This window comes from Salvelinus alpinus, chromosome 15 (assembly GCF_045679555.1).
Source record: "Salvelinus alpinus chromosome 15, SLU_Salpinus.1, whole genome shotgun sequence".
NCBI lineage: Eukaryota > Metazoa > Chordata > Actinopteri > Salmoniformes > Salmonidae > Salvelinus > Salvelinus alpinus.
Window position 1 is genome coordinate 16,168,088 of NC_092100.1, and position 25,566 is coordinate 16,193,653.

The following is a 25,566-nucleotide window of genomic DNA, read 5'->3' on the forward strand; positions in this document are numbered from 1 at the left end:
TCTGCGTTAACTTAAAAGAATCACAACGCGGCATAGAATACCAACACTGACAATGGTTGACTGCTATTTAAGTGCTGATTTGACAGTCAAATCCATGTATTGTTGTGTGGCTAGAAACTTAACTATTCGTGTGATTTCATTAACAAGATTTAAGTCCTGAGCATCCCAGCGCGAGTGATAAAATTAATGGCACAAAACCAAAGATATTGATCTGATTTAAGCAATCGATCTTATGTCATCGTGATGACTAAACTTTTATACTAACATCACCAACCTGAGGTCAAACGGGTAATTCCACTAAATTTTATGTGGTGAAAATTCAACCTTGTGTAAGGTAGTAGCAAATTGTCCACATTAGTGAAATTAACACAATAATTGAATATGGCAAAAAAATGTAACATGTCAACTCACAAACTATTGCAACAACGACATCTATTTCTCACTCATTTAATTATTTAGATTTAAAAAATGCTCTCGAAAACAATTTACCGGGCGCTCTAGACTAGAGCCTCCAGTGTCTGTGCAGCAGGCTGAAAGTTTGACGTCCCTAAGAGGTGTTTCTAATCTCTAATTGGATGTGAAGCTCAGCTGACTGTTAGCTGCATATCATGTGCTGCAGCTTCAAGTCATGTACATGTTGTCTGACTAGTTTCCCGACAAAACTAGCTTTCCTTCATACAGTATATGAGACAAGCTAAAATTAGGGTGTTTGAAAAGGGTACAGGGACGGGTGACTTCAGAGTGGACAGGGGTTAGGCGGAGAGCAAAGGGACTTGGGAAAGAGAGAGATACTTGGGAAAGAAAGAGTAGAGAAAGCCAAACACGTGAGCCTGGGGAGGATTTGAGTGAACAACTTGGGGGACCGCCAAGTAAAGGAACCTTAGGAGAAAAATTGATAAGGCAAATCACCTCATGGCTCCACCCCAATACTATATGCTTTTAGACTGAGCATAGAAGCGCAAGGAGGAAGTACAGGAACTTTGAAGAGAGAAATTATCAGGAAAGGACTGACCACTTGGGAGTGTTATGATTAGGGGATCATGTAGTGATATGGAGGTGCAAAGTGACACTGGAGAGAGAGATGTCCTGGTCCTACCTTCATCCCCGCCGTGAGAGTGGCCGTGGCCCCCGTGCTGGAACACAAAGATGCCAACCAGGTTAACCAGCAGTCCAGCGACGGACACTGGTAGCAGGCGATCGTGATTCACGTGCGGCGGCTCCAAAGCCCTCTGTCAGAAGCAGCAGGAGACAAGACCAGTCAAACAACATCACAAGAACGTTATTCAGAATGGCTCATCTTAAATAAAAAAAGGTAGATACAATTGTCAATTTCAGTTAAAAAAATATTGTCCAAACACTAGGCCCATCAACCTGGTTTCATTATGTGATATGATGAAAATGACTGTTCTGTGACATACCTCTACACCTTCTGAGAAAATGAAGAAGGCAGTGAAGATGAGGAACAGGCCATTCACAAACCCTGCCAACACCTCTGCCCTCACATACCTGGAAAAACAGATAAGAATTAGAAAGACAATACACAGGTAAACAATAAAGGCTAATCACCTATCCAAATACCAATGGGATTTAAAACAACTGCACCACCTTTGTTACATGAGTAGCAATACACACATCCAAATGTGTACTGAAGGTAGGGCTGTGACAGTCATGGAATTTTAGATGTCTTATTTGTCAGTCAAACGACCACCGTTATAGTCGTTCATGAAGCACATTTTCTCCTCTCCTAACTGTCAGTGTGCCTTGTTTTTGGTAAGCCATTGGGTGCATGCATTTCATGATACTAGTTTGCAACAAAACCTTGCTGAAACAAGGAGCAATGAAGTTTCATCACGTTGTAGAGTCCATGTGCCCATGGAAATGGAAACTTCGGACTTCAGCAGTCTTCAGTCCTCCGTTTGTTCCACAACACAAAATTCTAAAACTTTGTCTCAGCTGCTCTCGCTTTATATCAGCTGTTATGTGAACCAGGCTTACTTTTAGGTAGAGTTTGTCGACTTGAATATTAAGTTCACAAAAAATAAATGGTTATGACTTATTTTATTTTCATCAGTCTTCATCCATAATCGTCGGTTACACGATTATACAATTACCGCGCCAGCCCTAAGTGAAGGTGCACATTCTGTCAGAAAGTTTTAGTGCTCACCAGGAGGATTGGCAACCCTGGATATCAATAAAGGCATAAGATCAGAAATAATGCAGGTATCCGTATATGCTTGGAATATGGAGACGTCACAAACGTCAATGTAAACATCAGCAGACACACCTCACTAGTTTGAGACAACGTAACCATTGTAGCTTCACTCTTTGCTAGCACTCAACATCAGGGGTGTAAAACTCAATTTGCCCCACGGACCGCATACAGTCTTAGTTGAGGTCTGGAGGGCCGCTCTTAAAAATGTGTTATACTTATTTGTAATGGGAATATTTAAGATGAATAAAATTAATATTCAGTTAAGAGTAATTAACACAATGCTTAGCATATTTATATGTTTTCCCTTTCCGCAACACACATGATTTCCAGTGTTCTGTTTGTGACACTGATTTGTGTAGGGGTTGATGGTCACTAGACTTGATACTGAATGTTATAGGTTGTTCTCGTATCATCTGATAGTGATTGACGTCAGAGAAACTGAAGGAACAAGTACCGAGGACACACTGATTATTATAAACAAGGCAAAAAAAAGAAAAAAGTCCTCTCACTGTCAACTGCGTTTATTTTCAGCAAACTTAACATGTGTAAATATTTGTATGAACATAAGATTCAACAACTGAGACAAACTGAACAAGTTCCACAGACATGTGACTAACATAAATGGAATAATGTGTCCCTGAACAAAGGGGGGGTCAAAATCAAAAGTCAGTCAGTATCTGGTGTGGCCACCAGCTGCATTAAGTACTGCAGTGCATCTCCTCCTCATGGACTGCACCAGATTTACCCGTTCTTGCTGTGAGATGTTACCCCACTCTTCCACCAAGGCACCTGCAAGTTCCCGGACAATTCTGGAGGGAATGGCCCTAGCCCTCACCCTCCGATCCAACAGGTCCCAGACGTGCTCAATGGGATTGAGATCCGGGCTCTTCGCTGGCCATGGCAGAACACTGACATTCCTGTCTTGCAGGAAATCACGCACAGAATAAGCAGTATGGCTGGTGGTATTGTCATCCTGGATGGTCATGTCAGAATGAGCCTGCAGGAAGGGTACCACATGAGGGAGGACAGCGTTGAGATTGCCTGCAATGACAACAAGCTCAGGCCGACACACCGCCCCAGACCATGACGGACCCTCCATCTCCAAAACGACCCCGCTCCAGAGTACAGGCCTAGGTGTAACGCTCATTCCTTCGACGATAAACACGAATGCGACCATCACCCTGGTGAGACAAAACTGTGACTCGTCAGTGAAGAGCACTTTTTGCCAGTCCTGCCTGGTCCAGCGACGGTGGGTTTGTGCCCATAGGCGACGTTGTTGCCGGTGATGTCTGGTGAGGACCTGCTTCACAACAGGCCTACAAGCCCTCAGTCCAGCCTCTCTCAGCCTATTGTGGACAGTCTGAGCACTGATGGAGGGATAGTGCGTTCCTGGTGTAACTCAGGCAGTTGTTGTTGCCATCTTGTACCTGTCCGGCAGGTGTGCTGTTCGCATGTACCGATCCTGTGCAGGTGTTGTTACACGTGGTCTGCTACTGCGAGGACGATCAGCTGTCCATACTGTCTCCCTGTAGCGCGTCTCACAGTACGGACATTGCAATTTATTGCCCTGGCCACATCTGCAGTCCTCATGCCTCCTTGCAGCATGCCTAAGGCACATTCACGCAGATGAGCAGGGAACCTGGGCATCTTTCTTTTGGTGTTTTCAGTGTCAGTGGAAAGGTCTCTTTAGTGTCCTAAGTTTTCATAACTGTGACCTTAATTGCCTACCGTCTGAAAGCTGTTAGTGTCTTTACGACCGTTCCACAGGTGCATGTTCAATAATTGTTTATGGTTCATTGAACAAGAACGGGAAACAGTGTTTAAACCCTTTACAATGAAGATCTGTGAATTATTTGGATTTTTACAAATTATCTTTGAAAGACAGGGTCCTGAAAAAAGGACGTTTCTTTTTTTGCTGAGTTTATTACTGATTCTGTAGTAGGTGGCATAGTCACCTCCTTTTGTTTTGACTTCATACAAGCCTCTCGGGCTTATGTTTATATTCTAATCGGACAGTACCAAATGTTCTCTAAAGGGCGTTGCCATGAGGCCTGTTAGACATTTTCTCTACTTCTGTTCTGGAGATGTCTTCCTGTTGCAACTTATCAACGATTGCACTTCTTTTTTATTCACCTGAAAATATCCTTTACATAATAGCGACGAGGATGGGATGCTAAGGTTTTTAGCCGTGTTGGTTGAAAGCTTCAGAATCAGCTCTCTGGAGGGGAGTCAAACGTGAGTACTCCTCTTTTGTGGAACGTTCTGTTGTTTCTCTTACTGAGGGGTTTTCTTCCCTTGGCATCTAAAGAGTACCACGCAAGAGCCTTGTGTTGTCAAGAAATCATCTTGGTTTCATTAGTCAACTTGGTTAATATGATACCGGTATAAAGACACTTCTGGAGCCGTACGACAGTGTAGTCTGTTGGTACGTGGTGGAAAATCCTCTAGGAGCAACAATGAAAACACGGGAGACGGGTACGTGAGTGCTCGGTGTACCTCAATTAAAACATCTTACAAACTCCTTTCGATACTGCTATAACAAAAGATCAAACCACCCACATATGTTTGAAACCCCTGGTCTACATTGATCGCATACGTACCCATATGAGAAGGAGTCATTTGACCTCCACCTGGAGATCACTGAGGCTGCAAGTCCGGCTAAAAGTGCAGTGCAGTCGAAGAACATGTGAAAGGAATCTGATATCAAGCCTAAACTGAGAGCAAAAAAAATAAACACAGTACTTTTATGAATGACTAAGTAATGGCTGATTAAACAATAACATATTTATTCTTGCACATATTAGGTCTAGTTAGCTAGTTACTTGTCTATGGGAAGACATTAATTTTTTGATAGTGACATTTGAATACTAGCCTGGGAAACCAGACAGATAATCAGCTGGTTCCAGGTAATTTGAACACATGTTGCAGCGAGGATGTCCTGGCAGAAATTAATGCACAGACGTCAAGCTGAATAGACATTTTAATACACATTGGGGAATAACAATTATCAAAGTAACTCAAATATATATCGTTTGTGGTGCATTCCCACTGATAGGGGCAGTGCAAGCAACGGTTTATGGCACAATGCTTAGACATACGTGGCACATCCTGAAATAAGAGTTGCGTGTTTTTCGATTTATATACGGTCAGAACTTACCTGTTACTCCATATGCCGTACGATAATTCCACAAAAGCAAAGGACAGATTCAGACAGAGAAAGAAAAACAAATTGCGTGATGTTGTATCAGACAGGATTGATCTGGAAAATAAGAAATTGCACTGAGTTAGAATCCCAGCTGATGAAAGCCGCAAGCTAACGCGAGTTATCAAACAAGCTAGCCTTGCGCTAATCACAACAGTCGAGCGTATTGCTTTTGTATGGCAGTTTATGAATGAGAAGTAATGTTAGCCATGGCAAATATTGTATCCATTTAGCTGTAAAGCATGTTGACCGCATACAAATATTGAATATTATACAACCGCCCTAGGTTAGATAGCTACTACTAGATAGCTAAGTAAGTCGGAAGTAACGTTCAGCTGTGTTGGCTAGTTAAGACATCCATTCCGGCATCTGAAGCTAAGTTAGCTAGCCAGCTACTGTCCCCTATAAATATTTGTCTATGTAACGTTAGCTGACAACAATATCTCTCTGGTCAACCAATATAGATTGTAAAGTTGCTAGCTAATAAATCCATTATGTTTCAGGAAGCATCATATTTTGGCATGATTTTCAGATATCTGAATTAGCATAGATTCAAAATAGCTAAATAAAACAAAAAGACAGTACGAATACGACAACTTACCTGAACCATCCTGAAATCTTGGCAAGGAGGTTGAATTTGGCTGGCTTGTACTCGTCGTCTTTTATAGATAATGGTAACATTTTAGCAGTCCCAGACTGTGGCTAGCTAGCGACTGTTGGTTTGTGCTGCAACCACCAACTCAGCTCCTTCAAGCAGGAGATGGGACATGCATCCGGTCAATAGAGGGCACTCGTGCTGCCGAACATTTTTTACTATAAACTATACTGCCTGCCTAAAGCAAGTATGGCACAGGTCAAATAGAATAATAAGGTGGATAGGTTTTGAGACATATCTAAAATAAAGCCAATGATATGTTGGTGTATGGATACAGTTGGCTATCCTACATTCAGGGGTTCTGTTCCCCATCAGATACTACTGCTACCCAAAATCCTTAATTGTAATAGAAGGCTATGCTGCTCCCCATCAAATAGTTATCGTTCAGTTGCAGTGATGGGACAAGACTGTAACTACCAATTGGATACCACGAAATTGGGGAGAAAAAGGGGTAAAAAAATAAAACTATTTTTTTAATAGAACACTTTCACCATCACATCAGATACTGTCTCAGATCAATTCAGCCTACAGTTCTTCACCCTGAGTAGGCTACATTGCCCTGATTGCACAATAGTGCTTACAAATGCAATGTCGTTACAAAAAGTAATAAAAAATGTGTTTATCCTGTGTCGCACAGTAATTTCTGATTTATTCAACAAAATAATACATTTATTTTAATATGAATGAAAAACAACATGCTCACGAAAGCTTATAATTCACATTTCCCAAATAAAGTCTAAAACGGAACAAAGTTTATTTGAGTTCCTCGTTTAACAATCTAGTATTAAGGTTGACAAAATTCAGTTTTCCATTATAGAGAAAACATAGGCTACCCTATGTAATTTTTTTTCATATAATAGAAAACTTTTTTTTCAACTTTTATTATCAGAAATGTATTGAAATTAAGCCCTCAATAATGTAATGCAATTTTGTTCAACTTTAGGCCGAGTTTGCTAAAAGAAAAGTACAACATGCAATATGAAGAATCTGTCAATGTATTTATCTTTTTGACCACTAGATACCCCCCAAGCTCTGGATAAGCAAGCTAGACCCCATTGCTGGTGATGGCATGAAATCTACATTGCTGTTTAGGCTGTTGAATAAAAAAGACTGACAAAAATTGGAGCCAATTTATTTAGAAAACGTAAGACTGGCTATACATTGGACTGCAAACACTTCAAAACATTGATTCTTCCACTGTGAGAATAGTGCTGCAAGTGCATCCATATAGGCACTAATTTCCTGCTCTTCTGGATTTCATTATAAAAGAATAATGCATGAATCCCAGTGAGGATACCACATTAGGGAAACCAGGGAGTGCTGGGAAATAACCTTCATCTATCAGGAATCAAGGTAAGACCCAAGTCCAGACTGTGTGAAGTAACAATGTTTATTGTAACCACAGGGGCAGGCAAACGACAGATCAAGGCAAGCAGGGATCGATAATCCAGAGCAGAGGCCAAGGTACAGGACGACAGGCAGAGGTCAGTAATCCAGAGGTGGAAGAAAGGTACAGGACGGCAGGCAGACGGGTACAGGGTCAGGACAAGCAAAAGCCAAAAACCAGGAGGCCGAGAAAAGCACGACTAGGGATAAATACACAGGGGATAATGGGGAAGATGGGCGACATCTGGAGGGGGGTGGAGACAAGCACAAGAACAGGTGAAACAGATCAGGGCGTGACATCATCTCAAGTTTGGCAACTTCCTGTGCTTATAAAAAGATCCAAGGAAGGTCCTCTCCTCCCCTGTGTTTCACACCAACACTATTTCCCTCCTTTGCTTAGAGAAGGATTATGTCTGTGCTACATGTTTGTTGTTATATGTTATTCAATGTAGGTATGATGGCCAATGCATTAATTGTATCTGTCTGCTGAAATAAAGGAAGTATGGAAGCATACAGTAGGTGACAAAGAGACACTTCACAAACATGAGAGCTGTTGGATTCTGAGATAATCAAGCAACAAGCGAAGGTAATGATGAGAAACTGGGCATAAGGGCTGAATATTAAACAGTTGAAAAAAAGCAATGTTTGTGAACATTAAAACTGTGCTTCCAGAGGGGAAATGTTCCCATGGTAACTGTGTCTGTTGATCCAAATGGAAGAACCAGACACACACAATACGTGTCTGCTTTGATAAAATCCCAGAACTGATGAAAGTACAAAAGAGTTTGGGTGCCTAAAAAGTTAAACAGCACCCATGCCCATCTCATAAATTACCACTAGGACAATGTTGGCGAGGAATGATTTAGTTGAACAGTTGTTCTTCTGTGAAAAAAATGAGTTTTTTTTGCGCAATTTGCATAAGTATGGGAACTGGCATCCAAACTGGTTGTCACTTTGCAGTGCCATATATTTGCTACCCAAAATTGGGTAACATCCTTCACCTAATGCCAAGCCTTCATTTAGCCTCTGAAATTGTAATCCTTATTAAACTGTTGGTACACTTTGAATAATTTTAGGATTATTCAAAAATCTGAAATTAAGAAAGAGAAGTATAGTACCAAAACTTATTTTGCCATTTTTAATCACAGTACAGTACTGATCCAAAAGACAAAGAGACTGGTGATAAGGCAGAGTATGAATTAAGTGCCAACATCTTCAAAACTTCTTTCATTCAATAACTTCATGAATATGTATTACAACAGTATAATAACAAGTGCTTTGTTTGGGAGTATAACACAGACATCGTGACTGACAATGAATGGCTAACCCATTCTGGTCTCATTAACATGAAGTGGTCTGCAAGACAACAAGTCACAAGATGTTGTCTAATACATGAAGCAGGAACAAGTTCCTCTTTTATGTCTATAGAATAACAGATGCTCCTCAGATGGAAAAATGTACACAAGGTTATTTTGTAAAGGATCCTGTTCCACACATCCCCTGATTCCGAATGTCACCTATGATCTGTCTTGCCTGTTTATTCCTAAAGTTGTATAATCTGAATAGAAATGAGCCTTTGTCAAAACAACAGCGCACAAGACATCCAAACCTTTCCAGGATTCTTTTCAGCCCTTGTGTCCATGGTACACGCTATGTGTTTTTGAACATCTTAGCATAATGCTATATTGCATTATTACTTAGTAAATTTAGAGTATAGTACAGTATAGATTTGGATAGAGAATTGGAGCATCCTCCTGTTAAGAAAAAGCCCAGATTTTATGTTTTCATCTCCAGACCACCATCGCACAGTTCATCTCTCCAAAGGCAAGTCTGACTAAAATAATTGTGTTTACCTTGGCACTTCTCCAGCAACCAGACACTGGGTCACAGTGTAAGTCAGCCTGGTTTCAGTTTGCACACCCATTTCTAATCAAAATCCTGAAGAATGTGAGTCTCTTCCTTTACAAGACTGGGGAATCGCTATATACAGTAAACCATCACTTATAAACCACCACTTATGTGCTGAAATCTTTTATTATGCTTATGATAAATTGGTATACAAATGCATGCATGTCAAATTTGTACTGAGATGGTCCATGGTGAACTTGTGAGATATAGTTGCCTGTCCAATGGTGCCTTTTAACCCTTGTGTTGTCTTAAGGGTAAAAAATGACCTGCCACTATGTTTAACAGCAGAGAAAACCCCCCAAGAACGCAAAGGCAACCTGCCTAAATAACTACAGACCCGTAGCACTCACGTCTGTAGCCATGAAGTGCTTTAAAAGGTTGGTAATGGCTCACATCAACACCATTATCCCAGAAACCCTAGACCCACTCCAATTTGCATACCGCCCAAACAGATCCACAGATGATGGAATCTCTATTGCACTCCACACTGCCCTTTCCCACCTGGACAAAAGGAACACTTACGTGAGAATGCTATTCATTGACTACAGCTCAGCGTTCAACACCATAGTACCCTCAAAGCTCATCACTAAGCTAAGGATCCTGGGACTAAACACCTCCCTCTGCAACTGGATCCTGGACTTCCTGACAGGCCGCCCCCAGGTGGTGAGGGTAGGTAGCAACACATCTGCCACGCTGATCCTCAACACTGGAGCTCCCCAGGGGTGTGTGCTCAGTCCCCTCCTGTACTCCCTGTTCACCCACGACTGCATGGCCAGGCACGACTCCAACACCATCATTAAGTTTGCAGACGACACAACAGTGGTAGGACTGATCACAGACAACGACGAGACAGCCTATAGGGAGGAAGTCAGAGACCTGGCCGGGTGGTGCCAGAATAACAACCTATCCCTCAACGTAACCAAGACAAATAAGATTATTGTGGACTACAGGAAAAGGAGGACCGAGCACGCCCCATTCTCATCGACTGGGCTGTAGTGGAGCAGGTTGAGAGCTTCAAGTTCCTTGGTGTCCACATCAACAACAAACTAGAATGGTCCAAACACACCAAGACAGTCGTGAAGAGGGCACGACAAAGCCTATTCCCCCTCAGGAAACTAAAAAAGATTTGGCATGGGTCCTGAAATCCTCAAAAGGTTCTATAGCTGCAACATCGAGAGCATCCTGACTGGTTGCATCACTGCCTGGTACGGCAACTGCTCGGCTTCTGACCGCAAGGCACTACAGAGAGTAGTACATCACTGGGGCTAAGCTGCCTGCCATCCAGGACCTCCACACCAGGCGATGTCAGAGGAAGGCCCTAAAAATTGTCAAAGACCCCAGCCACCCCAGTCATAGACTGTTCTCTCTACTACCGTATGGCAAGCGGTACCGGAGTGCGAAGTAGAACAAAAAGGCTTCTCAACAGTTTTTACCCCCAAGCCATAAGTCTCCTGAACAGGTAATCAAATGGCTACCTGGACTATTTGCATTGTGTGCCCCCCCAACGCCTGTTTTTACGTTGCTGCTACTCTCTATTTACCATATATGCATAGTCACTTTAACTATACATTCATGTACATACTACCTCAATTGGGCCGACCAACCAATGCTCCCACACAGTGGCTAACCAGGCTATCTGCATTGTGTCCCACCCACCACCCGCCAACCCCTCTTTTACGCTACTGCTACTCTCTGTTCATTATATATGCATAGTCACTTTAACCATATCTACATGTACATACTACCTCAATCAGCCTGACTAACCGGTGTCTGTATGTCGCCTCGCTACTGTATATAGCCTGTCTTTTTACTGTTGTTTTATTTCTTTACCTACCTATTGTACACCTAATACCTTTTTTGCACTATTGGTTAGAGCCTGTAAGTAAGCATTTCACTGTAAGGTCTACCTACACCTGTTGTATTCAGCGCACGTGACAAATCAACTTTGATTTGATTTGATAAATTGTATTTGTTCAACTTGAAATTTGATGACTTTTCCTAGAGTGACCCCAACATTAGAAAAAGTGAAACATCGCCTTTGTTCATATTTCCATGAAAGCTGTACGCCAGCAGGGTACAAAGATTGTCTTAGGGTATTTTTGACCCGGCAGTTATAAAATCATTTACACACCACAAAGACACACCACAAAGACACACCACAAAGACACACACACACACACACACACACACACACACACACACACACACACACACACACACACACACACACACACACACACACACACACACACACACACACAATTAGAAATTGAGATTATGTGTGCTAGTGATTGAACTCAGACAAAACTAAAACTTTATTTTGCATGTGTCCATGAAATGTTCATGAATGTTTTATTTGTGTTTCGACCTGTCCCCAAATTAATAAAGTTGGTTCACAGTTGGTTTTGGTATTTTAATATGCATGTCATGAATACATCTGGTGATGATAGATCATAGAATGATAGAGGCCTCTATTGGCCAAAAGGGCATATTAACATGGGCAGCGCCATTGAAGGCTTCCACCATTTTAATGTCTGGGTGGGACTTCCAACTTCATTGGCTAATCCCTCCTGACCCTGTTTAAGTAATGTTCAACCGGGTCATCAGGATGTATCTGCCAATTGTGAAGAAGAAAATTGACCACTTCAAAATGGAGATTGCCTCAAAGGCGCTGCCCATGCTGTCAAAGACGCTATAATGGCACAGATACAAAGAATGTTTCTCTATCTATCTCTATGTGATAGTCAAACTCAACATGTGCATGAAGGCACACAGGGATGCAAGCACAGAGGCGGTTTGGTCAGGTTTAAAGCCTGCCTCAGACCACTCGAACAGCTAAGTGTGTCATTAGATGCTTTTTTGCCCTCCTGTGTCCCTTTTACACAGAAGATCTCTGCTAAACATAGAATCACATGGTTATCTGAATCTCTGTGACCACCGATAACTTCAGAACAAAGTTGACTACAAATACAAAGTTGCCAATGTCTTTACAATTGATACAAACAAGCGATGTATAAACATTTACACTGAACAAAATATAAACGCAACATGCAACAATTTCAAAGATTTTACTGAGTTACAATTCGTATAAGGAAATCAGTCAATTTAAAATTCATTAGGCCATATCTGTGAATTTCACATGACTGGAAATACAGATAGATATGCATCTGTTGGTCACAGATACCTTCAAAAAATAGGGGCATGGATCAGACAACCCATCAGTATCTGGTGTGACCACCATTTACCTCATTCAGAGCGACACATCTCCTTCGCATAGAAGTGATCAGGCTGTTGATTGTGGCCTGTGGAATAATGTCCCACTACTATTTAATGGCTGTGCGAAGTTGATGGATATTGATGGATATTGGCAACTGGAACACGCTGTCGTACACGGCGCTCCAGAGTAGGGCTGACCCTATTTAGTTGACTGTTCGATTGTTTGGTCGATAGGCTGCTGGTTGACCGAGAGAGCAGTAGCAAAAAAACACAACTAATAAATCATGGAGTACAAGACGCCTGTCTGATTCGTGCCTGTCTGAGTTGACTGATCCATTGTGGAGGCCATGGGGATGGCACAGCCCAGCAGTCTAAGACATTTGCTACTGACATTGTACATAGTTATATTATGTAAGAACAATGGTGCAACACAAATAAAAATAATATTTTATTACAAATGAGCTTTCTCCCGCGTTGGATAGTGGTCGCTGTCCGTGGGTTCTGAAATACATCAGTGCACTGTTGAATTGGTGCCTTTTCCTAGACCGTGTTGCTAAGTGCATAATAGCAAAGTATATTGGTGTTGAGAACAATGCGGAGGAGGCAGCAGCGGAGTTAGGTGACAAGAAAAGAGCTCTAAGTTTTATTTTCTAAGAACAGTGAGGAGAGAGGAAACCCCAAATTAATCAGGTCTGTAATCAACAGCCTAACCGTTAAATGTGCCTGGTTTTATAAATCACACTTATATATCTACAAAAATAAGACAGATCCTGCTTCTGTTGCCTTTTGAGTGTATCAGGTTTGAAGGTAAGACCCAGATGAAGACTGTTTTGAAGTAATAATGTTTATAACAGCGTCCGCGTCAGGCAGGCGAGCTCAGAGACAGGACAGGCAAAGGTCAAAACCATTAGGGCGAGAAAAAGAGAGACTGGTGAAAAGCAGGAGCTGAGACAAAACGCTGGTTGACTTGACGAACAACATGATCTGGCAACAGACAAACAGAGAACACAGGTATAAATACACAGGGGATAATGTGGAAGATGGGCAACACCTGGCGGGGGGTGGAGACAATCACAAAGACAGGTGAAACAGATCAGGGTGTGACAGAGTGTTTGTTAAATAGCCTACTGATTCCTTGAGCACCAAGCCTCACGCAACCACAACTTGTCGGTTAAACAATTTCCCAAATTCGTCTGTTTTTAATCTTTGCTATGCTGTAATAAAGGCTTTACACTTTTTTTGTTAGACCAGCCTCTCTGGTATCAATTATAATTCTTTTAGTGTTGTTTACACTGTTCCTGTAACGGCTGTCTTCGGGTGAAAGAGAGGAGGACCAAACTGCAGCGTGATGATAATCCATATTTTAATAGGCTACTTAAACAACGAACAAAAACAACAAACTGACAGAAAGAACCGAAGACGCTACAGTCCCAAACTAGTGAACACAGACCAGATGAACACACGAAGAGGAACAATCACCCACAAAACACACTACAAAAACAGGCTACCTAAATATGGTTCCCAATCAGAGACAATGACTAACACCTGCCTCTGATTGAGAACCATATCAGGCCAAACAAGAAACCCCACATAGAAACAGACAACATAGATAATAACCACCCAGCTCACGTCCTGACCAACTAAATAAAGACTAAACAAAGGAAATAAGGTCAGAAACGTGACAGTAAACCCCCCCCAAGGTCCAGCGCCAGAGCCGCAAAACCTGAACCTATAGGGGAGGGTCTGGGTGGGCATCTGTCCACGGTGGCGGCTCTGGCGCTGGACGTGGACCCCACTCCACCATAGTCTTTGTCCGCTGCACTGACGTCCTTTGAGCAGCGACCCTCGCCGCCGACCCTGGCCTGGGAACCCTAATAAAGGGCCCCACCGGACTGAGGAGCGCCTCTGGACTGAGGGGCGCCTCTGGACTGAGGAAACTCCTCCGGACTGAGGGGCAGCTCATGACTGAGGGGTAGCTCATGACTGAGGGGTAGCTCATGACTGAGGGGCAGCTCATGACTGAGGGGTAGCTCATGACAGAGAGGTAGCTCATGACAGAGAGGTAGCTCATGACTGAGAGGTAGCTCATGACTGAGAGATAGCTCAGGACTGAAGGGCAGCTCCGGACTGAAGGGCAGCTCCGGACTGAAGGGCAGCTCCGGACTGAAGGGCAGCTCCGGACTGAAGGGCAGCTCCGGACTGAAGGGCAGCTCCGGACTGAGGGGCAGCTCCGGACTGAGGGGCAGCTCCGGACTGAGGGGCAGCTCCGGACTGAGGGGCAGCCCATGACTGAGGGGTAGCCCACGACTGAGGGGTAGCCCACGACTGAGGGGTAGCCCACGACCGAGGGGTAGCTCACGACCGAGGGGTAGCTCACGACTGAGGGGTAGCTCATGACTTAGGGGTAGCTCATGACTGAGGGGTAGCTCATGACTGAAGGGCAGCTCATGACTGAAGGGCAGCTCATGATTGGCGGGCGGCTCTGGCGGCTCCTGACTGGCGGGCGGCTCTGGCGGCTCCTGACTGGCGGCGGCTCTGGCGGCTCCTGACTGGCGGGCGGCTCTGGCGGCTCCTGACTGACGGGCGGCTCTGACGGCTCAGGACAGACGGGCGGCTCAGGCGGCGCTGGACAGACGGGCGGCTCAGGCGGCGCTGGACAGACGGGCGGCTCAGGCGGCGCTAGACAGACGGGCAGCTCAGGCGGCGCTGGACAGACGGGCGGCTCAGGCGGCGCTGGACAGACGGGCAGCTCAGGCGGCGCTGGACAGACGGGCAGCTCAGGCGGCGCTGTACAGACGGGCAGCTCAGGCTTGCCGAGGCGCACTGTAGGCCTGGTGCGTGGTGCCAGAACTGGTGGTACCGGACTGGGGACACGCACCACTGGGCGAGTGCGGGGAGAAGGAACAGGGCACACTGGATTCTTGAAGCGCACTATAAGCCTGGTGCGTGGTGCCGTAACTGGTGGTACCGGACTGGGCGAGTGCGGGGAGGAGGAACAGGGCGAGTGCGGGGAGGAGGAACAGGGCTTACAGGGCTCTGGAGACGCACAGGAAGCCTGGTGGGTGGTGTTAGCACTGGTGGTACTGGATAGACCGGACCGTGAAGACGCACTGGAGGTCTCGAGCTAATGGCCTGCACAACCCGTCCTGGCTGGATGGTAACTCTAGCTCGGCACGTGCGGGGCGCAGGCACAGGACGCACTGGGCTGTGCAGACATACGGGAGACACAGTGCGCAACGCCGGCACAGGATATCCTGGCCCAAGGAGACCCACTGGCTGTCTGGAGAGCAGGGCTGGCACCATCTTCCCTGGCTGGATCCTCACCCTAGCTCGGCAGATGCGGGGAGCTGGGATGTAGCGCACCGGGCTAAGCATGTGTACTGGAGACACCGTGCGTTCTACCGCATAACACGGTGCCTGACCAGTACGACGCTCTCTCTCTCCATAGTAAGCACGGGGAGTTTGCGCAGGTCTCTTACCTGGCTTCGCCACACTCCCCGTGTTCCCCCTCAAAAAGGGCTATTGCAAAGCTCTTATTATTATTAAAGATGTAATTTAAGTATAACTCTGACTGGTGTGTAGTTTGTAACTCTCCTCATTTGGTAAAGCAGAAAAATGCCCTCACACAATGTAAGAAATGCATAAAATGTAAAAAAAAATACTGCATAGTTTCCTAAGGACTCGAAGTGAGGCGACCATCTCTGTCGGCGCCATCTTGCTAAGGTAGTTGTTGGGCCAGTAACTGAAAGGTTGCTGGTTTGAATCCCGAGTCGACAAGGCTCTGTTGATGTGCCCTTGAGCAAGGCACTTAACCCCAATTGCTCCTCCTGTAAGTCACTCTGGATAAGAATGTGTCTGCTAAATGACAAAATAAAAAAACACAACATTTATCTCCTTTAATACCACTATGGCACAGGCCAGTGAAGCAAGAGAGCAGATCATGTGGTTCACCATGTACAGAACTGTCCTTTACTCCCATACACGTGTTGAACATTAGCTCAGTTCCATTGATTTACCATAGCTAATTGGTTAAAAATGCTTTGTAAATCTTTTCCATGATTATTATCTTCTTTGAGAAAGACATTTCTGGTAACTCTTCTTCTAGCGTAGGCCGGCCCGAGACTGGCCAAGTGCATTCTTATACAATACCAACTTGCTGAGCAGCATATCAATGCACAGCTCACATTCCCACTCTAATGTGTTCAAAGTTAGGCTGTGGAGAGAACCTAATACAACAATAGATACTATAGGAAGAGTTTTCAGTTGCACATCTGACCAAAATAAGATTCAAATGGGGTTTTTGATCAAAATCATCAGTGATATTTATTTACAGAATCCCTCAATGTGCTTTTTCACTCCTTTTTCAGGTGTAAGTGTAAAGGTTTTCTTCCAGGGGTGAAGGAGAGGACCAAAATGCAGCGCGGCTAGTGTTAAACATGTTTAATACAAACACAAGTGAAACACTACAAAACAACCTACAAAATAACAAATGTGCAAAACCGATACAGACCTATCTGGTGCAGAACACAAACACAGAGACAGGTAACAAACACCCACAAAATCCCAACACAAAACAAGCCTCCTATATATGAGTCTCAATCAGAGACAACGACTACCATCTGTCTCTGATTGAGAACCCACACTAGGCTGACATAGAAACAGACAAACTAGACACACAACATAGAATTCCCACCCAGCTCACGTCCTGACCAACTAAACACATACAAAACAAGAGAAAACAGGTCAGGAGCTTGACAGTAAGTACAGGGCTGCTTATATCGGAAACCAATCAAATCACAATCAAATCATGAAGTATATTATATAAGTCTTCATAAATTAATAACAGTATTTCTACTTAATGAAGGTGAACAGTAAATGTATTCCAATGAAACTGCTTGCGAACACTAATTCATTCCAGAGAAGAACTGTTTTTTTTTCATATTCAGCAAATGCATTTTTAACCCATAGTCTTGGGATCCATATGATCACAAAATAGACCTACACCCAAGGAGATCCTCTTCACCCTTAACATGGTCCGCTACCAATGGGTCTCTCGCTCACTGTCTGTAAAATTTGAGACATCAGTGGCCTGGATAAACCTACTTTGCCCTCTCTCCAAGACAGACCACAATACTCCATTTGCACCTCCCCTACTCTCTCACACGTCTTTGTTCTCGGGAGTTGTCTTTGTCCTCTGGATATTACACCCGTCTTTCCTTCTGAAGCCAGGCATCAGGGCTGTTTCCATGGCGACTAGCAAATATGGTGGAAAGGGAAAAGAAAATCAATGGACAATGTGCTGAAGAAAGGAGCTGGGAACATGATAAAGGCTTGTTAAAGCAGCAATGCCTTGTTCTGATTTGTTCACCCTGATTCATTTGCCATATTAAGCGCATTGAGAATGACTATCAGTGCCTATGGGGGCTCAATTTAGGTTTGATTAAAGACATCAATGGCCATCATTTAAAATAACCTTTAAAGACAGAACATGGAAGCTTGTTATGGACACTAATGATGTTGAAACCCAATGATTCAACAGTTTAGTTTGGTGTGACACATCCTCAGTGTGCTAGAACTCTCTGAACATGCAATCTGATTGTGTAAGACACCTGGGCCTCGTTTCACTACATAATTGAGAAACTCAATGTTCCCTGTAATTAAGAATAGATACTACACTCTTAAAAATAAAGGTAACAGTTGAAACCAAATAAGGTTCTTCAGAATGATGCCATAGGGGAACCTTAAAGGGGCATTTCACCACTGCTGTAGTTAACAATATATGTCCATTAATATGTTATTAACATATATGTTTCATAAAAATTTAGAATTTTCTCATTACATGAAAAAAAGAGCGTTTCTTCATTTCAGCGGTAGAAACAGGCCAACTAAATGTCCTGGTTGTAAGGAAACCACAATGTCCAGAATTCATATTGATTTCAGGACGTGGAGGACCACCCCGTTGAGGTGTATCCAATTGATGTGAGAAATATAAAAATGTGTCGCACCAGCCTTCGCTTTGGCTCTCCCTCCTGTCCAGCTCAGGCGTTTGGCGTCGCCGGCCTTCTAGCTGTTGCCAAACATACTGCTGGCAAATGCCCTTCACTCATCAACCTTGGACTTGTCTCGTCATCATTACACACACGTGGTTCCAATCCCCACTCTGTCACTGTATATATACTCCCTCTGCCATTTGTCTTTGTCGGTCATTGCAAATGTTACTTGTTTTCCTGAGAGGAATCTCGCCTACTATTTCCTGAGTACTTTATATTATGCACTTTGGGTTCGCCCTGTGGCTTTTTGTTTATGAAGATATACATATATTTTTTCACCTTTATTTAACCAGGTAGGCCAGTTGAGAACAAGTTCTCATTTAAAACTGCGACCTGGCCAAGATAAAGCAAAGCAGTGAGACAAAAAACAACACGGAGTTACACATGGGATAAACAGAAGTACAGTCAATAACAATAGAAAAATCTATATACAGTGTGTGCAAATGGAGTAAGGAGGTAAGGCAATAAATAGGCCATAGTAGTGAAGTAATTACAATTTAGCAAATTAACATTGAAGTGATAGATGTGCAGATGATGATGTGCAAGTAGAAATACTGGTGTGCAAAAGAGCAAAAAAAGTTAATAAAAACAATATGGGGATGAGGTAGGTAGTTGGATGGGCTATTTATAGATGGGCTGTGTACAGCTGCAGCGATCGGTGAGCTGCTCAGATAGCTGATGCTCAAACTTTTGAGCACAACAGCGTTTGGGTTTCGTCCCGCTTTGATCTATGGTGCTTTAAATTAACTCAGTCGTTCTAAAACTGCGACTGCCTCCTGCCTACTCCTCTCTACACCAGTGACAAAATGTCTGTGTTTGTAGCCAGCGCTTTCAGCCAGCTAGGAACTGAAGACTCAACTGATGGGGATGCCGTGTCGTCGAACGTTGAAAGTGATGCTATTCCATCGAGTTTACCCTTCACTTCAAAGAAGAAGGCATCTGATCAGCCAACATCAGCGCAGCAGAAGAGAGGGCAAGCTGCGTTAAGGTAGCGAACTACATTTCTTTATCTAAACCAAAATATAGCTATCTAGCTTTCATAATACGCTGGCAAGACATTCCAAAGCATGCCAATGTAATTAGCCAGCTGCTATCTGGCGATGCGATGTTAACTTTGCAAGCTAACATTAGCCTTCTCAGGTTACGTTAACTAACCATTAGCTAGCTAACGGACTACCTCAGATGCTAACGTGACTATATGTGTTCTATTTAGAGTCCAATCCCATCAACATTTGAAGAGGCTTCAACATCAAGCTCAGCACCAGGAACTAGTGTATGTCACCTACAATCTACTAAATCTTTCCATGATGAGCAAATAAATATACTGGAGCCAGGCATAAACATGGTCCGTGTCTTGTCATAGTTGGTGTGTTTACAAGTAGGCTATAACATCGCCAAAATCTGCTAAACCATTACCAACACAATAAGAGGTTCACCAGCTGAAGAACATTCTGGAACCTGCCTGGAACATTCAACCAACACAACATCCATATTCAGTTAGACTGATGTTGTAGTATAATATGGAATGCCTAATATGCTCACAACTGAATTGTGATATAGATATTTCTAGCTGTTGTATGTATATAATGGTGTTTTATACATATATTTTTACAAGTGTACTGACAAGTGACAAAATGATTCCAGGTGCATCGGAAACTAATGAAGTGTTGACTTCAAATTCAAATAAAATGTTATTTGTCACATGCGCCGAATACAACAGTTGTAGACCTTACCGTGAAATGTTTACTTACAAGCCCTTAACCAACAATGCAGAGTATGAAAATATTTGCTAAATAAACTAAAGTAACACAATAAAATAACAACGTGGCTATATACAGGGAGTACGGTACCGAGTCAATGTGCAGGGGTACGGGTTAGTTGAGGTAATTTAGGTAATATGTAGATCGGGGTAAAGTGACTATGCATAGGTAAAAGCGAGTAGCAGCAGCTTAAAAAAGGCGTCAATGCAAATAGTCTGGGTAGCCATTTGATTAACTGTTCAGCAGTCTTATGGCTTGGGGGAAGAAGCTGTGAAGGAGCCTTTTGGACCTAGACTTGGCGCTCCGGTACTTGCTTTGTGGTAGCTTCGGTAGCAAAGAGATCAGTCTATGACTTGAGTCTTTGACAAAAATGAGGGCCTTCCTCTGACACCACCTGGCATAGAGGTCCTGGATGGCAGGAAGCTTGGCCCCAGTGATGTACTGGGCTGTACTCACTACCCTCTGTAGTGCCTTGCGGTCGGATGCCGAGCAGTTGCCATACCAGGCTGTGATGAAACCAGTCAGGATGCTCTCAATGGTGCAGCTGTAGAACTTGTTGAGGATCTGAGAACCCATGCCAAATCTTTTCAGTCTCCTGAGGGGGAATAGGTTTTGTCGTACCCTCTTCACGATTGTCTTGGTGTGTTTGGACCATGATATTTTATTGGTGATGTGGACACCAAGGAACTTGAAGCTCTCGACCCGCTCCACTACAGGCCCGTCGATATGAATGAGGGTGTGCTCAGTCCTCCTTTTCCTGTCATCCACGATCAGCTCCTTTGTCTTGCTCATATTGAGGGAGAGGTTGTTGTCCTGACACCACACTGCCAGGTCTCTGACCTCCTCCCTATAGGTGGTCTCATCGTTGTCGGTGATCAGGCCAACCACCCTTGTGTCGTTGGCAAACTTAATGATGATGTTGGAGTCGTGCTTGGCCACGTAGTCATGGGTGAACAGGGAGAACAGGAGGGGACTAAGCACGCAACCCTGAGGGGCTCCCGTGTTGAGGATCAGAGTGGCAGATGTGTTGTTACCTACCCTTACCTCCTGGAGGCGGCACATCAGGAAGTCCAGGATCCAGTTGCAGACGGAGGTGTTTAGTCCCAAGGTCCTTAGCTTAGTGATGAGCTTTGAGTGCACTATGGTGAACGCTGAGCTGTACTAAATGAACAGCATTCTCACGTAGGTGTTATTTTTGTTCAAGTGGGAAAGGACAGTGTGGGGTTCAATAGAGATTGCTTCAACTGTGGATCTGTTGGGATGGTATGCAAATTGGAGTGAGTCTTGGGTTTCTGGGATAATGGTATTGATGTGAGCCATGACCAGCCTTTCAAAGCACTTCATGGCTACGGACGTGAATGCTACGGGTTGGTAGTCATTTAGGTAGGTTACCTTATTGTTCTTGGGCACAGGGACTATTGTGGTCTGCTTAAAACATGTTGGTATTACAGACTCGGACAGGGAGAGGTTGAAAATGTCAGTGAAGACACTTGCCAGTTGGTCAGCGCATGCTCGCAGTACACGTCCTGGTAATCAGTCTGGCCCTGCCTGGAACACCCTGGAAAAACACTCCAAATAGTGTCTAGCGGTGAGGTTTCCCTTTAACCCTTTAAATGGGATGGTTATTTGAAGAACCATACAAAAATCAAGAGCTCCAAAGAACCATTATTGTTTCTACAATAATATGGAACCAATAATGGTTATTTTGATGTTTTTTGTGTTGTTTTGGGTGTTGAGCCTGATTTGCATATTTCCCATGGTGCATTTAGAGGGAATTTTACAGTTAAAATGATCTATATATTGACAAGATATTGGACTGACCACTTTAACCTTTCAGTAATACCCATCCCGGATCCGGGAGCATCCTCATCAAAAAAGCTGACTAGCATAGCCTAGCCTAACGGGACAGGGATATCATATAATATAATTTTCATGAAATCACAAGTCCAATACAGCAAATGAAAGATAAACATCTTGTGAATCCAGCCATCATTTCCGATTTTTTTTAAATGTTTTACAGCGAAAACACAATATGTATTTCTATTAGCTAACCACAATAGCCAAAGACTCAACCGCATATTTTCACCATGTTTCTACCGCATAGGTAGCTATCACAAAACCGACCAAATAGAGATATAATTAGTCACTAACCAAGAAACAACGTCATCAGATGACTTTCTTATAACATGTTATACAATAAATGTATGTTTTGTTCGAAAATGTGCATATTTGAGGTATAAATCATAGTTTTACATTGCAGCTACCATGAAAAATCTCACCAAAGCAGCCAGAATAATTACAGAGAGCAACGTGAAATACCTAAATACTCATCATAAAACATTTATGAAAAATACATGGTGTACAGCAAATGAAAGATAAACATCTTTTGAATCCAGCCAATATTTCAGATTTTTTAAGTGTTTTACAGCGAAAACACAATATAGCATTATATTAGCTTACCACAATAGCCAAACACACAACCGCATTTATTCACCGCATAGATAGCATTCGCAAAAACCAGCAAAAGATATAAAATGTATCACTAACCTTGAACAACTTCATCAGATGACAGTCTTATAACATCAGGTTATACAATACACTTATGTTTTGTTCGAAAATGTGCATATTTAGAGCTGCAAACCGTGGTTATACATTGTGAATATGTAGCATCGATTCACCAAATTGTCCGGAGCTAGTTTGGACACTCACCTAATCTGACCAAAGAACTCATCATAAACTTTACTAAAAAATACTTGTTGTATGGCAAATGAAAGATACACTGGTTCTTAATGCAACCGCTGTGTTAGATTTTTAAAAATAACTTTACCATAACAAACAGCTTGCGTTATTGCGAGACAGCGCCCGCCAAAACGGCGGAGAATAGAAATAACATTTTCCACAGAAATACGAAATAACATCATAAATTGTTCTTACTTTTGCTGAGCTTCCATCAGAATCTTGTACAAGGAGTCCTATTTCCAGAATAAATCGTTGTTTGGTTTTAGAATGTCTTTTTCTCCTGTCGAATTCGCGCCACAATGCTAGCCAAGCTTGATGACGTTCCCAGTTTCTCTCGACGCAAAGAACGGAAAACTCCAAAAGTCCCAATAAACGTTGAATAATCTGATAAAACTCGGTTGAAAAACATACTTTACGATGTTATTATCACATGTATCAAATAAAATCAGAGCTGGAGATATTAGCCGTGTATACCGAACGCTTATCAGAAGACAATATGGAGGTGCTTCGCACGCCTAGGTAGAGAAAATAAATTCCTGACCTGCCACTCCAAAAGCTCTTGTTCGACCTCAGATCAAGCTAGACACCCCATTCCACCTTCCACTGCCTGTTGACATCTAGTGGAAGGCGTATGCAGTGCATGCATATCGATAAATATAAGCCAGTTGAATAGGCAGGCCCTGGAACAGAGCCTCGTTTTCAGATTTTTCACTTCCTGTATGGAAGTTTGCTGCAAAATGAGTTCTGTTTTACTCACAGATATAATTCAAACAGTTTTAGAAACTTGAGAGTGTTTTCTATCCAATAGTAATAATAATATGCATATTGTATGATCTAGAATAGAGTACGTGTAACGGGTGTCCTCCTCCTCTTCAGACGAAGAGGAAACTCCCACAAACAAACAGTGTGAACAGCCAACCTATATATGGTTCTCAATCAGAGGAAACGTCAAACACCTGTCCCTGATTGAGAACCATATAAGGCTAATTACAAGTGACCTAAACATAGAAACACAAAACATAGAATGCCCACCCCAACTCACGCCCTGACCAACTAAACACATACAAAAATAACATAAAACAGGTCAGGAACGTGACAGTACGAGGCAGTTTAATTTGGGCACGATTTTTTCCAAAGTGAAAATAGCGCCCCCCCTATTGACAAGAAGTTTTAACAATGCGATTAAATGTCTGCAAAGGCAGAAGACAGGTGGTAGCAGGCAGGAACATTCTAGCCAACAATAGGGCAGACACACGTGAACAACAGGCACAACTCTGATATAAAAAAAAAAATCTGAAATTTGCCGTAATGCCTTGTGCGTCCACTTATATCAGTACATTCTAAACAACCTAAACATTACGAAACTTCAATTTGATCAAATTAGCCCCACTTAGCAAATTAGGAATTCAATTTTATGTTGACCAAATTCGACACTCTCATTAACCTTCAGGCAAAAAATCCCCATGTCACGCAGACAAATTTTAGGGTGGAGTCAGCCCTCTCGGTTCGCTTCTTCCTCTCTGGTACCACCCATTACTGTGTTTGGGGCCTTATGTATCAAGTGTCTCAGAGTAGGAATCTTGATCTAGCATATCTAAATAATCTGATTCAATATGATCTAAAAGGGAAAACTGATGCTAGCACTTTGATGACGCTTTTTGACTACGGCATAAGAGCAACGCAAGATGTACATTTTCCCAAAATTCCTAATCTTCTATTGTCATCAACGTATGATTCAAGACAGGATTCAGCCCTCTGTGAATATCAACATCCCAATATAATATATATGAATATAACATCCCAATCAACCAGTCATGTGGCTTTCACCAAGTGAGATCCTAAGTGAATATGCTATCATTGCATTATTTAAGACGATACAATACATATTTCCTAAGGCCTTATTTTGAGGGCTTAGTTTACCCTAATACAGTGGCACATTATACTGGCTTGCAAAGTGATGTGTAATTCCGATTGGAATCCAGCCAGAGTGGGGATAGCTAACATTTAGAATTTTTAAGAGTTAAGAAGACTAAGATAAGAGACTACATAAAGGATCTAAACTCTGCATCGTTGGGAAAGAGCTTGTAAGATCCCGAGTGGAGCAGCGGTCTAAGGCACTGCATCTCAGTGCTAGTGGCGTCACTACAGGTCCTGGTTTGATTCCCTGCTGTATCACAACTGGCCATGTTTGGGAGTCCCATAAGGCGGCGCACAACCCAGCGTCGTCCGGTTCAGGGTTTGGTCGGGGTAGGCCGTCATTGTAAATAAGAATTTGTTCTTAACTGACTTGCCTAGTTAAATAAAGGTCAAATAAAAATAAATAAAGCATTCAGTGACTTGTACAAAGCCCCTGATACTTGTTGAAATGTTCCCTGGCTTTCCCCACCGCAACAGGAGACCCCAAACCCAAAGCTCCTATTTCAATGAACAGCTTTTAG

At 43.0% G+C, this 25,566-nt stretch overlaps 1 protein-coding gene across 1 annotated transcript in view; it reads right to left on the reverse strand.

The window, feature by feature from the left end:
- slc30a7 (solute carrier family 30 member 7) overlaps positions 1 to 6,198 on the reverse strand; it is a 44,629-nt gene extending 38,431 nt beyond the window's left edge. Inside the window, exons 1-5 of the mRNA XM_071342605.1 lie at positions 6,016 to 6,198; positions 5,370 to 5,471; positions 4,813 to 4,926; positions 1,419 to 1,506; positions 1,097 to 1,229 (exon numbers count right to left, since the gene is read on the reverse strand). Of these exons, the coding sequence (XP_071198706.1) occupies positions 1,097 to 1,229; positions 1,419 to 1,506; positions 4,813 to 4,926; positions 5,370 to 5,471; positions 6,016 to 6,095 (517 nt within the window). The 5' untranslated portion in view covers positions 6,096 to 6,198. The remainder of the gene's footprint in view (positions 1 to 1,096; positions 1,230 to 1,418; positions 1,507 to 4,812; positions 4,927 to 5,369; positions 5,472 to 6,015) is intronic.
- Between the last annotated feature and the right edge of the window lie 19,368 nt (positions 6,199 to 25,566).